The sequence below is a fragment of the Nerophis lumbriciformis genome, linkage group LG17, assembly GCF_033978685.3.
Source record: "Nerophis lumbriciformis linkage group LG17, RoL_Nlum_v2.1, whole genome shotgun sequence".
NCBI classification, from domain to species: domain Eukaryota; kingdom Metazoa; phylum Chordata; class Actinopteri; order Syngnathiformes; family Syngnathidae; genus Nerophis; species Nerophis lumbriciformis.
This window is the reverse complement of record NC_084564.2, coordinates 30,787,501-30,805,000: the sequence shown is the minus strand read 5'-3', so window position 1 is coordinate 30,805,000 and position 17,500 is coordinate 30,787,501. Positions and strand designations below refer to the sequence as shown.

The 17,500-nt window shown below is 36.9% G+C and overlaps 1 protein-coding gene across 5 annotated transcripts in view; it reads left to right on the top strand.

Annotated features, from left to right (window-relative positions):
- LOC133614801 (syntaxin-1A-like) overlaps positions 1 to 17,500 on the top strand; it is a 192,085-nt gene that overhangs the window by 166,755 nt on the left and 7,830 nt on the right. For 2 of the 5 annotated variants that reach the window (XM_061973061.2, XM_061973063.1), the window contains exons 7-8: positions 7,968 to 8,041; positions 9,310 to 9,444. In XM_061973061.2, the coding sequence (XP_061829045.1) occupies positions 7,968 to 8,041; positions 9,310 to 9,444 (209 nt within the window). Of the gene's footprint in view, positions 1 to 7,967; positions 8,042 to 9,309; positions 9,445 to 15,121; positions 15,163 to 17,279; positions 17,391 to 17,500 lie in introns of all 5 variants that reach the window. The other 3 variants (XR_009816626.2, XM_061973060.2, XM_061973062.2) reach the window with 3 other exon arrangements.

Here is a 17,500-nt window from a genome sequence, read left to right as displayed (position 1 = left end):
TATTGTTACTGGTAAGATGAAGTATGTTTTATGAAATCATAAATGGACGCAGCTGTCGTGCTTCATATTTGGGTTTCTCTGGGGTTTGGGTTACCATGGTAACAAATAGAGCTTTCCAGGGATTTCTGAGCTAGTGTGGAGTGGAAATTGTCTGGTGGACGTGTGGGCAAGGACCAACAGCACAGTATTTTCAGCTTCATCCGTGTGAGTGATAATATAGCTTTAAAGCAGTGGTACCCAATCTACGATACATCCAAAATCCGTTCCATGGGTCAAAAAAATATATATAAATTTTTTTTTTTTTTTTAAATAATTTTAGTTTTTTGATTTGTCTTTTCTAGCCCATCCATCAATCAATTTTTTACCACTCGTTACTCTCAGGGTCTCCTAGCCGCTCAGGCAAATCATATTGTCTAAAAATGCCTTTTCCCATTGATAACGTGACATCATCACGCTTGTGCCGCAGCGAGCGCGCAGCTAGTGTGCACTCTTTCAGTCAACTAGCGCACGAGGCAAAAAAATTACAAAATCGTTGGGAAAACTTAAAATAGACTCCAAGTGTAGTTTTTAAACATCAGTGGACATATGACTTTTTTTGTTCAGTGTAAGGAAAAGGCAGTCTGTCTAATCTGCAATGAGACAGATTATTTATATATATATATATATATATATATATATATATATATATATATATATATATATATATATATATATATATATATATATATATATATATATATATACATATATATATATAAATGTGTATATATATACAAACCCCGTTTCCATGAGTTGGGAAATTGTGTTAGATGTAAATATAAACGGAATACAATGATTTGCAAATCATTTTCAACCCATATTCATTTGAATATGCTACAAAGACAACATATATGATGTTCAAACTGATAAACCTTTTTTTTTTTTGCAAATAATCATTAACTTTAGAATTTGATGCCAGCAACACGTGACAAACAAGTTGGGAAAGGTGGCAATAAATACTGATAAAGTTGAGGAATGCTCATCAGACATTTATTTGGAACATCCCACAGCAGAACAGGCAAATTGGGAACAGGTGGGTGCCATGATTGGGTATAAAAGTAGATTCCATGAAATGCTCAGTCATTCACAAACAAGGATGGGGCGAGGGTCACCACTTTGTCAACAAATGCGTGAGCAAATTGTTGAACAGTTTAGGAAAAAACCTTTCTCAACCAGCTATTGCAAGGAATTTAGGGATTTCACCATCTACGGTCCGTAATATCATCAAAGGGTTCATAGAATCTGGAGAAATCACTGCACGTAAGCAGCTAAGCACATGACCTTCGATCCCTCAGGCTGTACTGCATCAACAAGCGACATCAGTGTGTAAAGGATATCACCACATGGGCTCAAGAACACTTCAGAAACCCACCGTCAGTAACTACAGTTGGTCGCTACATCTGTAACTGCAAGTTAAAACTCTCCTATGCAAGGCGAAAACCGTTTATCAACAACACCCACAAACACCGTCGGCTTCGCTGGACCTGAGCTCATCTGAGATGGACTGATACAAAGTGGAAAAGTGTTCTGTGATCTGACGAGTCCACACTTCAAATTGTTTTTGGAAACTGTGGACGTCGTGTCCTCCGGACCAAAGAGGAAAAGAACCATCCAGATTGATATAGGCGCAAAGTTGAAAAGCCAGCATCTGTGATGGTATGGGGGTGTATTAGTGCCCAAGACATGGGTAACTTACACAACTGTGAAGGCGCCATTAATGCTGAAAGGTACATACAGGTTTTGGTGCAACATATGTTGCCATCCAAGCAACGTTACCATGGACGCCCCTGCTTATTTCAGCAAGACAATGCCAAGCCACGTGTTACATCAATGTGGCTTCATAGAAAAAGAGTGCGGGTACTAGACTGGCCTGCCTGTAGTCCAGACCTGTCTCCCATTGAAAATGTGTGGCGCATTATGAAGCCTAAAATACCACAACGGAGACCCCCGGACTGTTGAACAACTTAAGCTGTACATCAAGCAAGAATGGGAAAGAATTCCACCTGAGAAGCTTAAAAAATGTCTCTCCTCAGTTCCCAAAGGTTTACTGAGTGTTGTTAAAAGGAAAGGCCATGTAACACAGTGGTGAACATGCCCTTTCCCAACTACTTTAGCACGTGTTGCAGCCATGAAATTCTAAGTTAATTATTATTTGCAAAAAACAAAATAAAGTTTATGAGTTTGAACATCAAATATCCAAATATCTTGTCTTTGTAGTGCATTCAGTTGAATATGGGTTGAAAATGATTTGCAAATCATTGTATTCCGTTTATATTTACATATAGACAGTTGCAAAACCAACAAAGACTGCAACTGTCGAAAGAAACCTGATTGCCCTCAGTTGTCTACCAATCTAAGGTAACACGCAAGGACATTAACACATCCGACACATATGTAGGATTAACCGAGGGGGAGTTCAAAACCAGATGGAACAATCACAAGGCTTCTTTCAGGAACCAAAACCTGTGGAATACCACAGAACTCAGCAAACACATTTGGGACCTCAAAGACAATAATGTTGAATATTCAATAACATGGCAAATTCTTGCATCCAGCACACCTTACAATAGTGGTAATAAAAGATGCAACCTATGCTTGAAAGAGAAACTGTTTATTATTTACCGTCCAGACCTGTCATCCCTCAACAAGCGCAGCGAAATTGTAACAGCATGCCGCCACAGACGGAAACACCTCCTAGGTAACACATGAGCCAATCACCACGCCCCTACGCCAGCTGTACCCACCCACTCTGTGCCCTATATAAACCATGGTATGTGAATGCTCCCATTAAAATCTCCTGATGATTGAGGGAACCCCCCCTCATGAAACAGGCCTGTAGAGATGAAATAGTCTTGTGATTTTTTCCCCACACATGCATATGTATATATATATATGTATGTATGTATATATATATATATTTATGTATATATATATGTATGTATATTTATGTATGTATTAGAGATGCGCGGTTTGCGGACACAACCGCGGAGTCCGCGGATTATCCGCGGATCGGGCGGTTGAAATAAAAAAAAATTAGATTTTATCCGCGGGTCGGGTCGGGCGGTTGAAATAAAAAAAAATTTGATTTTAAATAGATTCAGGCGGGTGGCAGTTAAACCAATTCGGAAATATATATACATAGTTAAATGTTGTTACCCACATACGAAAAACGAGCAGGCACCTGCAGCATATGCCACAACAGAAGAAGAAAGAAAAAAAGAGATGGACACTTTTACGGAGCGGAGAAGGGACGCCTCGCCGGGGTCCGGGACCGAGGCCCCTTCCCCCGAGAGGGCCCCACCGGGAGCCGTAGCTGAGGTGATCCGCGAGAAGGGCCCGACGCACGTCCAGGGTCACCACCGCGCCCACCGCACCGACACCCCGCCTCGTCCGCCTTCGCCGCGGCCAGCGTCACACGCAGCAGGTAAGCAGCTTACCTGCCCGCCACCCCCGTGGCCGGGGGCTCGTAACAGGGGTCACTCCGCGCGCTCCGCCCGCGCAGCTTACCTGCCCGCGCAGCTTACCTGCCCGCCACCCCTGTTGCCGGGGGCGCGTAACAGGGGTCACTCCGCGCGCAGTGCACTCACGAAAGGGGTGGGGCTCACCCTGGTTGATATAGACAGCAGGACGGTGGCCATGGAAGTCGGAACCCGCTAAGGAGTGTGTAACAACCCACCTGCCGAATCAACTAGTCCTGAAAATGGATGGCGCTGGAGCGTCGGGCCCATACCCGGCCATCGCCGGCAGCGAGAGCCGCGAGGGCTAGGCCGCGACGAGTAGGATGGCCGCCGCGTTGCGCGCTGAAGCCTCGGGCGCGAGCCCGGGTGGAGCCGCCGCGGGTGCGAGGGACATCGCACCTCCACGCGCTTGGAGGTGCGCTCAGCACGGCTCCCATATGATTGCGCACTGGTGTGCGTCTGGGCCGTGACAGCGTGGCACGCATTGAATGTCTGTGCTGCATTGGATCAGTCTCCTTTCTTTAACAGGCAAACGATTTATAACCTCACTAATGCCTTGCATCGTCTATATTAGATATATAACAACGGGCAGGTGCGGGCGGGTGCGGTGTTGATTAAATGTTAGTTCGGGTGAATGGCGGATGGTTGACCACTTTCTGATGCGGTTGCGGATGAAATAATTGCCTATCCACGCATCTCTAGTATGTATATATATATATATATGTATATATATATATGTCTGTATATATATGTATATATATAAATGTATATATACATATGTATATACACATATATATATATACCTATATATGTGTGTATATATATATATATATATATATATATACGTATATAGGTATATATATAAATATATACATGTGTGTGTATGTATATATATATATATATATATATATATATATATATATATATATGTGTGTGTGTATATATATATATATATATATATATATATATATATATATATATATATATATGTGTGTGTGTGTGTGTTATTCTTCTGTAGCTAGGGGTCTATGACGATGACTTCTGTTTTGTTTGATCAGCCATTTTACTGCCGATTTATAGGCACCAGTTGGAAACAATTAAGGTATGTCAATAATCATTTACAAAATATTTTGTATTTGTACCGCTATATACAGTATCTGCAACTTACAGTCAGGTGTGGCTAATATATGTAAAAAATAAAATTTTCTCTTTTAAAATTGGGTGGGTGTGGCTTGAATATTTAGGTGTATTTAGGTGCCCAAAGAGTCCCACCCCATAACACTCGCAGTCCATACCACGTAAAAGAAAAACAAGATACTGTAATATTTTGATAAAGATTAAAACCCAGTATGGTTGCAGGGTGGCTAAAGTATGCATAGGGAAATATGATTAGGTTCCACATAAACTGCGATGGGCATGGCGCCCAAGAGAATCCCTCTCTGCAAACATAAGGAAATGAATCTAACTGAGCTAAGCTATTTGCAACATTTGTGAAGTAGGACAAGTCTGTGGAGTCAAATAAAGCTGAAGAGGTGCTGAGGTTTGTAACACAGCAAGTGAGGTGTTGACCTAGTAAATGATGCGTTTGAACATCCTTCCATGTCACATCCACACAAGAATGAACCTGCTTGTTGGTAACGTCCACATTTGGTCCCTGCATTTATCTGCTTTATTTTGTATCTCTAGTTATCATTACGTATATGTATTGTTGCATTTCAACAACTGTATTGTTGATAATAGAGATAAATTATTGGTATTATTAATTATCAATAGTGATATTTCTATTGGTATTCGTATTGCTCCATTTGTAGTGTAACAATGTTCATTGTCATTTCTGTATTATTATTTATTTCACTAACTGCTTCTTTGCTATCACTTTTACCATCATATTTGTACACTGCTGCTGGAATTATAATTTTCCTGAGGGAACTCTCCTGAAGGAATCAATAAAGTACTATCTATCTATCTATCTATCTATCTATCTATCTATCTATCTATCTATCTATCTATCTATCTATCTATCTATCTATCTATTCTGTAACTACTTGGTATCGGATCGATACCTAAATTTGTGGTATCATCCAAAACTAATGTAAAGTGTCAAAGAAGAGAAGAATAAGTGATTATTACATTTTAACAGAAGTGTAGATAGAACATATTAAAAGGTAAAGTAAGCAGATATTTGATGGTATGATAGTTGATTCAGCTAAAAAAAATGGTTTGATATTAATAAGTTATCAATAAATGATAAGAAAACTAAATTTATGGTGTTTAGTGGTGCAAGGACAAATTGTGAAGCAAAATTAAATCTAGTGGAAATTGATAAAGTATATGAACCTAAATTCTTGGGAATAATAATTGATCATAAATTATGTTGGAAGCCGCATATTGAATATATAAAGGTAAAAATATCCAAATCCATTGCTATTCTTTATAAAGTAAGACACATACTGAATAAGAAATGTCTGCATATGTTATATTATTTAATTTTTCCATATTTAACATATTGTGTTGAAGTTTGGGGAAATGTTTATAGAGCAAACATAGACCCAATAATTAAACTTCAAAAAAGGGTCATTAGAATAATACACAAAGCGTGCTACTATGAACATACCAATCCATTATTTATAAGTTCTAATGTGATAAAAATGTTCAGATATTGTGTTTTTAAAAACAATGGAAATGATGTTTGGAGTAAAGAACAACAGCCTTCCAGCTTGTATTCTTAAATTATTTAAATTATGAGGAGAAAACTATGATTTACGAGGGATATTGATTTTTGAAATAGGTAAAGTAAGAAGGAATATAAAATACAAATGTATTTCAGTTTTAGGAGTTAAATGGTGGAACAAGCTCAGTGATGAGTTGAAGACAAGAAGTTCTTTAAGGTTTAAGAAAACCTTGAAAGGTGAAATAATGGAAAATTATAAAATATAGTAACAATTACTTTCTTCTAGGGATGTCCGATAATGGCTTTTTGCCGATATTCCGATATTGTCCAACTCTTTAATTACCGATACCGATATCAACCAATACCGATATCAGCCGATATACACAGTCATGGAATTAACACATTTTTATGCCTAATTTGGACAACCAGGTATGGTGAAGATAAGGTCCTTTTAAAAAAAATTAATCAAATAAAGTAAGATAAATAAATTAAAAACATTTTCTTGAATAAAAAAGAAAGTAAAACAATATAAAAACAGTTAAATTGAAACGAGTAATTAATGAAAATTAGTAAAATTAAGTGTTAAAGGTTAGTACTATTAGTGGACCAGCAGCACGCACAATCATGTGTGCTTACGGACTGTATCCCTTGCAGACTGTATTGATATATATTGATATATAATGTAGGAACCAGAATATTAATAACAGAAAGAAACAACCCTTTTGTGTGAATGAGTGTAAATGGGGGAGGAAGGTTTTTTGGGTTGGTGCACTAATTTTTAATTAAATTTTTTTTTTTTAAACGATACTGATAATAAAAAAAAACAATACCGATAATTTCCGATATTACATTTTAACGCATTATCGGCCGATATCGGACATCTCTACTTTCATCCCATTGATTTATTTTTTTTAACGTTGATGTTCCAGGCAATCTAATTTTCAGTGGAGGTATAGGATAGGCAAATATAAGCTTTGGCTTCAGCCTATTCCTTTTTCGGTCATTCTTTTTCTTTTCTTTTGTTTTTGTGTGTAAATGTGTATGATTGTTAAATATGTATAATCTGTACTGGTCACACAAAATGGTTAATGGTTGATGGTTGATTATATGACTGAAATAAACTTATTTCATTCATATTAACAGTAAATGAATAAGTAGATTAATAATCAATTTTTACAGATTGTCCTTATAATGTAGACAAAATAATAGGTAGATAAATGACACAATATGTTACTGCATACGTCAGCAGACTAATTAGGAGTCTTTGTTTGTTTACTTACTACTAAAAGACAAGTTGTCTTGTATGTTCACTATTTTATTTAAGGACTAAATTGCAATAATAAACATATGTTTCATGTAGCCTACGATTCTTTGTGAAAATAAGGCCAATAATGACATTGTTTGAGGTCCCCCTTATTTAGAATAAAATAGTTCTATTGTTGCAAAGTGTAATATTATCATAGCATGTTCCAAATGCACTGAAATGAACCAGACTAAAGAGGGATGTGGGTATAAAGCTACAGGCTTGAGACACGTCAGGTCTGGATTCGCTGAAAGTTTTGTTGTGTGGCTTTATCGTGATGATGCCTGCCCCGCTTTCTGACACCAATTATTTTTAAATCACATCCGTTTGTGGAATGTATTACAAAGTAGTGGAGTCGGATGGCAAGAGCGCAAATAGAGGAAGTCACACATTTCCTTAAAGGAATGGAGAGCTGGATCCTAAATAATAATACACTTACTTCCTGGGTTTGTTCTTCGCTGTCACTCAGTGACTCTCCTCCACTGTGTTTTTGTAGCTGGAAGAAATACGACAAATGAGGAGCTGGAAAGCATGTTGGAAAGCGACAACCCAGCTATCTTCACATCAGGGGTAAGTTAGACAAACCCCGTTTCCATATGAGTTGGTAAATTGTGTTAGATGTAAATATAAACGGAATACAATGATTTGCAAATCATTTTCAACCCATATTCAATTGAATGCACTACAAAGACAACATATTTGATGTTCAAACTGATAAACTTTTTTTTTTTTTGCAAATAATCATTAACTTTAGAATTTGATGCCAGCAACACGTGACAAAGAAGTTGGGAAAGGTGGCAATAAATACTGATAAAGTTGAGGAATGCTCATCAAACACTTAATTGGAACATCCCACAGGTGAACAGGCAAATTGGGAACAGGTGGGCGCCATGATTGGGTATAAAAGTAGATTCCATGAAATGCTCAGTCATTCACAAACAAGGATGGGGCGAGGGTCACCACTTTGTCAACAAATGCGTGAGCAAATTGTTGAACAGTTGAAGAAAAACCTTTCTCAACCAGCTATTGCAAGGAATTTAGGGATTTCACCATCTACGGTCCGTAATATCATCAAAGGGTTCAGAGAATCTGAAGAAATCACTGCACGTAAGCAGCTAAGCCCGTGACCTTCGATCCCTCAGGCTGTATTGCATCAACAAGCGACATCAGTGTGTAAAGGATATCACCACATGGGCTCAGGAACACTTCAGAAACCCACTGTCAGTCACTACAGTTGGTCGCTACATCTGTAAGTGCAAGTTAAAACTCTCCTATGCAAGGCGAAAACCGTTTATCAACAACACCCAGAAACGCCGTCGGCTTCGCTGGGCCTGAGCTCATCTAAGATGGACTGATACAAAGTGGAAAAGTGTTCTGTGGTCTGACGAGTCCACATTTCAAATTGTTTTTGGAAACTGTGGACGTCATGTCCACCGGACCAAAGAGGAAAAGAACCATCCGGATTGTTATAGGCGCAAAGTTGAAAAGCCAGCATCTGTGATGGTATGGGGGTGTATTAGTGCCCAAGACATGGGTAACTTACACATCTGTGAAGGCGCCATTAATGCTGAAAGGTACATACAGGTTTTGGAGCAACATATGTTGCCATCCAAGCAACGCTACCATGGACGCCCCTGCTTATTTCAGCAAGACAATGCCAAGTTTATGAGTTTGAACATCAAATATCTTGTCTTTGTAGTGCATTCAATTGACTATGGGTTGAAAAGGATTTGCAAATAATTGTATTCCGTTTATATTTACATCTAACACAATTTCCCAACTCGGGGTTTGTAGAAAAACCTCCCCGCCACTAGTCATGCATTATTACTTGTGCTCAGATCATCATGGACAACATCACGGAGCAGGCGATGAACGAGATTGAGACGCGGCACAATGAGATCATCAAGCTGGAAAACAGCATCCGAGAGCTGCACGACATGTTCATGGACATGGCCATGTTGGTGGAGAGCCAGGTGCACCACACTCCTCTTCTCTCTATTGGGAACATGTACATATGTTTTCACATGCAGTGTTCATGCAGCAGTGATGTGCAGTGCTGGTGAGGAAGAAACTTCTTGTTTTACCTTCTAATGCTGGTCTCTTATCAGTGTTGATACAGGACGCTTCTTAAAGGGGAACTGCACTTGTTTTTGGAATGTTGCATATTGATATGTTCACAATCATTATGAGAGGCAAGAACACATGTTTTTTTTTTTTTAGGGTTTTGAAGATGATAAAAAAACGCTTGAAAGATGCTGGCTAATGGGAGTCACCTTGTCGCCTTCAAAGCCCTCTAAGACAACTTCAAAACCCTCCATCAACATTTTATATACACACTGCGAGTGTATATATATAATGTAGTAACACACACCTTCATAACAATATGTAATATGTACAATATACACACTGCAAGTATATATATATATATATATATATATAATATAGTAACAGACACCTTCATAACAATATGTAATATGTACAATATACACACTGCAAGTATATATATAAATCTATAATGTAGTAACAGACACCTTCATAACAATATGTAATATGTACAATATACACACTGCAAGTATATATATATGTAATGTAGTAACAGACACCTTCATAACAATATGTAATATACACACTGCAAGTATATATATATATATGTAATGTAGTAACAGACACCTTCATAACAATATGTAATATGTACAATATACACACTGCAAGTATATATATAATGTAGTAACAGACACCTTCATAACAATATGTAATATGTACAATATACACACTGCAAGTATATATATTCTGTATATAATGTAGTAACAGACACCTTCATAACAATATTTAATATGTACAATATACACACTGCAAGTATATATATATATATATATATATATATATATAGTGTAGTAACAGACACCTTCATAACAATATGTAATATGTACAATATACACACTGCAAGTATATATATAATGTAGAAACAGACACCTTCATAACAATATGTAATATGTACAATATACACACTGCAAATATATATATAATGTAGTAACAGACACCTTCATAACAATATGTAATATGTACAATATACACACTGCAAGTATATATATATATACAGGTAAAAGCCAGTAAATTAGAATATTTTGAAAAACTTGATTTATTTCAGTAATTGCATTCAAAAGGTGTAACTTGTACATTATATTTATTCATTGCACACAGACTGATGCATTCAAATGTTTATTTAATTTAATTTTGATGATTTGAAGTGGCAACAAATGAAAATCCAAAATTCCGTGTGTCACAAAATTAGAATATTACTTAAGGCTAATACAAAAAAGGTATTTTTAGAAATGTTGGCCCACTGAAAAGTATGAAAATGAAAAATATGAGCATGTACAATACTCAATACTTGGTTGGAGCTCCTTTTGCCTCAATTACTGCGTTAATGCGGCGTGGCATGGAGTCGATGAGTTTCTGGCACTGCTCAGGTGTTATGAGAGCCCAGGTTGCTCTGATAGTGGCCTTCAACTCTTCTGCGTTTTTGGGTCTGGCATTCTGCATCTTCCTTTTCACAATACCCCACAGATTTTCTATGGGGCTTAGGTCAGGGGAGTTGGCGGGCCAATTTAGAACAGAAATACCATGGTCCGTAAACCAGGCACGGGTAGATTTTGCGCTGTGTGCAGGCGCCAAGTCCTGTTGGAACTTGAAATCTCCATCTCCATAGAGCAGGTCAGCAGCAGGAAGCATGAAGTGCTCTAAAACTTGCTGGTAGACGGCTGCGTTGACCCTGGATCTCAGGAAACAGAGTGGACCGACACCAGCAGATGACATGGCACCCCAAACCATCACCCAACCATGCAAATTTTGCATTTCCTTTGGAAATCGAGGTCCTAGAGTCTGAAGGAAGACAGGAGAGGCACAGGATCCACGTTGCCTGAAGTCTAGTGTAAAGTTTCCACCATCAGTGATGGTTTGGGGTGCCATGTCATCTGCTGGTGTCGGTCCACTCTGTTTCCTGAGATCCAGGGTCAACGCAGCCGTCTACCAGCAAGTTTTAGAGCACTTCATGCTTCCTGCTGCTGACCTGCTCTATGGAGATGGAGATTTCAAGTTCCAACAGGACTTGGCGCCTGCACACAGCGCAAAATCTACCCGTGCCTGGTTTACGGACCATGGTATTTCTGTTCTAAATTGGCCCGCCAACTCCCCTGACCTTAGCCCCATAGAAAATCTGTGGGGTATTGTGAAAAGGAAGATGCAGAATGCCAGACCCAAAAACGCAGAAGAGTTGAAGGCCACTATCAGAGCAACCTGGGCTCTCATAACACCCGAGCAGTGCCAGAAACTCATCGACTCCATGCCACGCCGCATTAACGCAGTAATTGAGGCAAAAGGAGCTCCAACCAAGTATTGAGTAATGTACATGCTCATATTTTTCATTTTCATACTTTTCAGTTGGCCAACATTTCTAAAAATCCCTTTTTTGTATTAGCCTTAAGTAATATTCTAATTTTGTGACACACGGAATTTTGGATTTTCATTTGTTGCCACTTCAAATCATCAAAATTAAATGAAATAAACATTTGAATGCATCAGTCTGTGTGCAATGAATAAATATAATGTACAAGTTACACCTTTTGAATGCAATTACTGAAATAAATCAAGTTTTTCAAAATATTCTAATTTACTGGCTTTTACCTATATATATATATATATATATATATATATATATATATATATATATATATATATATATATATATATATAATGTAGTAACAGACACCTTCATAACAGTATGTAATATGTACAATATACACACTGCAAGTATATATAAAATGTAGTAACAGACACCTTCATAACAATATGTAATATGTACAATATACACACTGCAAGTATATATAAAATGTAGTAACAGACACCTTCATAACAATATGTAATATGTACAATATACACACTGCAAGTATATATATTCTGTATATAATGTAGTAACAGACACCTTCATAACAATATGTAATATGTACACTGCAAGTATGTATATAATGTAGTAACAGACACCTTCATAACAATATGTATTATGTACAATATACACACTGCAAGTATATATATATATATATATATATATATATATATATATATATATAATGTAGTAACAGACACAATCATAACAATATGTAATATGCACAATATACACACTGCAAGTATATATATAATGTAGTAACAGACACCTTCATAACAATATGTAATATGTACAATATACACACTGCAAGTATTTATATAATGTAGTAACATACACCTTCATAACAATTGGTAATATGCACAATATACACACTGCAAGTATATATATAATGTAGTAACAGACACCTTCATAACAATATGTATTATGTACAATATACACACTGCAAGTATATATATATATATAATGTAGTAACAGACACCTTCGTAACAATATGTAATATGTACAATATACACACTGCAATTATTTATATAATGTAGTAACAGACACCTTCATAACAATATGTATTATGTACAATATTTACCGTATTTTGTTCATTTTAATCATTTCCAGGACTGATTTTTTTCCAGTTAGTTCAATTATGGGAAAGCAGTGAGTCACTGTAATTCATTACTTTGTTAAAGTAATTTTCCCAACACTGGTTATGACGTCACAGAGAGGCGATGGTTTCCGGGAAGAAAGTTCAGAGGTGGCACGTTGTGGGGGGAAAAAAAGACACGTTAAAAATACTCATACTTTTCAGTCCATTAATAACATCCTTCTCCAGGAGAAGATAAATTGCTTTGTGGTAAAAGTCCTCCATTTTTTATTTTAGTTGCGCTTTTGCTCTCTGCAGAAATACTGTGTGCCTCGCCGCATGAAATTCAAACCGAAAGGAGCAAGTAAACTCCATCTCAGTATCCTGCCCTTTATGTGACCGGGACATTTTAACATGAAGAACTCTTAAAAACGATTGGAATCATCCAGAAAGTACATTTGTAAAACAGTTTAATAGACAAATAATACTTTTTTAATGTGATTATTATTCGTTTTTGAACTTTTCATGAGGCTCTGCCTCACCTGCCGCACATCACTAATATACAGGGATTAGTTGTTATTAGGGAGAATAGTCCACGTCATCCATGAAGCATCTTCATAAATGTAGTTGGCTGCATTTCAAATGTTATTATTATTTGTACACATATTTTCTGTCCATGTCATTTTAATGTAAATTACAGGATGTATTCATGAGCTAAAGAGAAAATAGAATAGAATGGACTTTATTGTCATTATATTTGCATATAACGAGATTAAGGACTCCAATTTAAGGTGTGGTAGTGGAAACAAATATGGAATAAAAAATAAGAATTGAAATAAACAGACTACCATCCAAAATTGGTTTTTGGATATGTAAATAAAGCAATCATACACTTAAATGCCACCTTGTTTAAAAAATCGGTAACACTTTGGTATGGGGAACATATTCTAAGTAACAAAGACTTAATTTAGAGTTAATTGGTTAGGGTTAGAGGGTTAATAATTGGTTGTATAATAAGGCCATGCAGAATAAGGCATTAAGTACTTAATAATGACTAATTAAGAGCCAATATGTTACTAATTTGCATGTTAATAAGCAACTAATTAATGGTGAATATGTTCCCCATACTTAAATGTTACCAAAAAAATCAATTTATGATGATAATAAAAATTAAACAATTCATTCAGAATTAACATAAAAAAAAAAAAATGCAACTTTATTATATCAATGAGAAAATGAAAACATACTTAAAGATCAAAAAGTGAAGCTAGTGAATGTCTATGCTCAACTGCAGAGAGGCATTCAACTGAAAAGAGAAAAAAGATACAATAACAAACAATACAATTAATTTGCAATTCTATGAGGTGAGATTTTACTTGTGGAATACAATTGTCAAACAGTGACTACAAATAATGAATATTACAACAATACATTAGCAGTCAGCAGTTTTCTGCCCAGACAGCTGCCAGTACCTTGAAATAATACATGGCATGTACCAAAATATCAAATGTTTTTCACTTTTGTTTAAATATCTGAACGGAGCCAACACATTAGGTGGTAAAGAATGATGGTTTTCCTTGTCTGTTTTTCCTCATTAAATAATAGATTTTATTTGTAAAAATAATAATAATAATAATAGATTTTATTTGTAAAAAAAAAAAAAAAAGCACTTTACATTGAGTAAACAACCTCGAAGTGCTACAGTGTATTAAAAATTTTAAAAATTTAAACTAGAACAGCCTAATATCTAGAACTAGTATGCATATATCTAAAAAAAGGCTTTTTTTAAAATAAGGGTTTTTAAGCCTTTTTTTAAAGCATCCACAGTCTGTGGTGCCCTCAGGTGGTCAGGGAGACAACACTATGTGAAAAAAGACAACTTTTTTCACATAGTGTGAATATCTTTGGTTTTACAGTATGCATACTGTACGTTAAGTGTATGAGGGACATGTTTTCTCCTGTGCAAATGCTTCACATGCATATGTTTAATTTACTAACCTTTCTGTCATGAAATGCTACATTTTTGTCTGTCACTATTTCTCAGCGTTGTCCCCCTCCTCCACCCAGCCTTTCAACTTCTACTGTTTTCTATCCTTCATTTCCCCCACTTTGCCTCCACCACACTGGCACTAAGCTGTCCAGAACAAAGCAGCACTCACCAGCTTGTGCAAAAAGGTAATTTACTTATTTTTATTAAGTGCATGCATTAAGAATTGTGACTGCAAAAATCATTTGCTCTCCAAATGCTAACGTTGATTCAGATATTAGATGTAAAATTATCATATTGACTAACCCCTCATTTTCCAGACACGCTTTTGGAAATACTTTTTTTTTTAAAGACAAAATTAATTGGTTTTTTTTAAATCACTTGTGTGAATGGAAGGTAAAATAAAAAGTCTCAGACTTGCTTGGTAGCTAATCTTGTGAGCAGTATGTTCTTATGAAAAGGTTGCAATTCGTTGTAGTGTAAAAATATGTCAACCAGTGTAGAATTAAACCAGGGGTGTCCAAACTTTTTCTACCAAGGGAGGGCCACATACTGAAAAGTCAAAGCATGCAGAGGCCATTTTGATATTTTTCTATTCCGTAAAAAATTATATAACAGGAATTATTTCTATTTAAAGCTATAACTTTGTGTCAGCTTGGTGTTACTAGATACATTTTAATACAATGACTTTGTATCTGTATATACAAACCCCAAACGTTGTCACATTGTGTAAATGGTAAATAAAAAGAGAATACAATGATTTGCAAATCCTTTTCAACTTATATTCAATTAAATAGACTGCAAGGACAAGATATTTAATGTTAGAATTGGTAAATGTTGTTATTTTTTGCAAATATTAGCTCATTTGGAATTTGATGCCTGCAACATGTTTCAAAAAAAGCTGGCACAAGTGGCAAAAAAAACTGAGAAAGTTGAGGAATGTGCATCAAACACTTATTTGGAACATCCCACAGGTGAACAGGCAAATTGGGAACAGGTGGGTGCCATGATTGGGTATAAAAGCAGCTTCCGTGAAATGCTCAGTCATTCACAAACAAGGACGGGGCGAGGGTCACCACTTTGTCAACAAATGTGTGAGCAAATTGTTTAAGAACAACTTTTCTCAACAAGCTATTGCAAGGAATTTAGGGATTTCACCATCTACGCTCCGTAATATCATCAAAAGGTTCAGAAAATCTGAAGAAATCACTGCACGTAACATTGAATGCCCGTGACCTTCGACCCCTCTGCATCAAAAATCGACATCAGTGTGTAAAGGATATCACCACATGGGCTCAGGAACACTTCAGAAAACCACTGTCAGTAACTACAGTTGGTCGCTACATCTGTAAGTGCAAGTTAAAACTCTACTATGCAAAGCCAAAGCCATTTATCAACAACACCCAGAAACACCGCTGGCTTCGCTGGACCCGAGCTCATCTAATATGGACTGATGCAAAGTGGAAAAGTGTTCTGTGGTCTGACGAGTCCACATTTCAAATTGTTTGTGGAAACTGTGGACGTTGTGTCCTCCGGACCAAAGAGGAAAAGAACCATCCGGATTGTTATAGGCGCAAAGTTCAAAAGCCAGCACCTGTGATGGTATGGGGGTGTATTAGTGCCCAAGGCATGGGTAACTTACACATCTGTGAAGGCGCCATTAATGCTGAAAGGTACATAAAGGTTTTGGAGCAACATATGTTGCCATCCAAGCAACGTTACCATGGACGCCCCTGCTTATTTCAGCAAGACAATGCCAAGCCACGTGTTACATCAACGTGGCTTCATAGTAAAAGAGTGCGGGTACTAGACTGGCCTGCCTGTAGTCCAGACCTGTCTCCCATTGAAAATGTGTGGCGCATTATGAAGCCTAAAATACCACAACGGAGACCCCCGGACTGTTGAACAACTTAAGCTGTACATCAAGCAAGAATGGGGGAAAATTCCACTTCAAAAATGTGTCTCCTCAGTTCCCAAACGTTTAGTGAGTGTTGTTAAAAGGAAAGGCCATGTAACACAGTGGTAAAAATGCCCCTGTGACAACTTTTTTTGCAAAGTGTTGCTGCCATTAAATTCTAAGTTCATGATTATTTGCAACAACAAAAATTAAGTTTCTCAGTTCGAACGTTAAATATCTTGTCTTTGCAGTCTATTCAATTGAATATAAGTTGAAAAGGATTTGCAAATCCTCTTTTTATTTACCATTTACACAACGTGACAACTTCACTGCCTTTGGCTTTTGTGTTTAAAGAATCAATAGGTGCTCCCCTGTGCGTTGACACTTGTTGTTGTTGTTGTCACGCAGGGCGAGCTGGTAAACAACATTGAGCACAGTGTGTTGGGGGCACAGGACCATGTGGAACAAGCAAAGGACATCATCCCCAAATGCAAGAAGTTGAAAAAGACCAAAAAGCGGGTGAGAGTAAACGCAGACATCTGGGAACTAACTTCTCCTTTTTGTTTCTCTCTCTCTCTCCTTTCCTTGTTGTCTTCCTACACGTTTTGCTTGCGTCTTCCCTGCTCCTC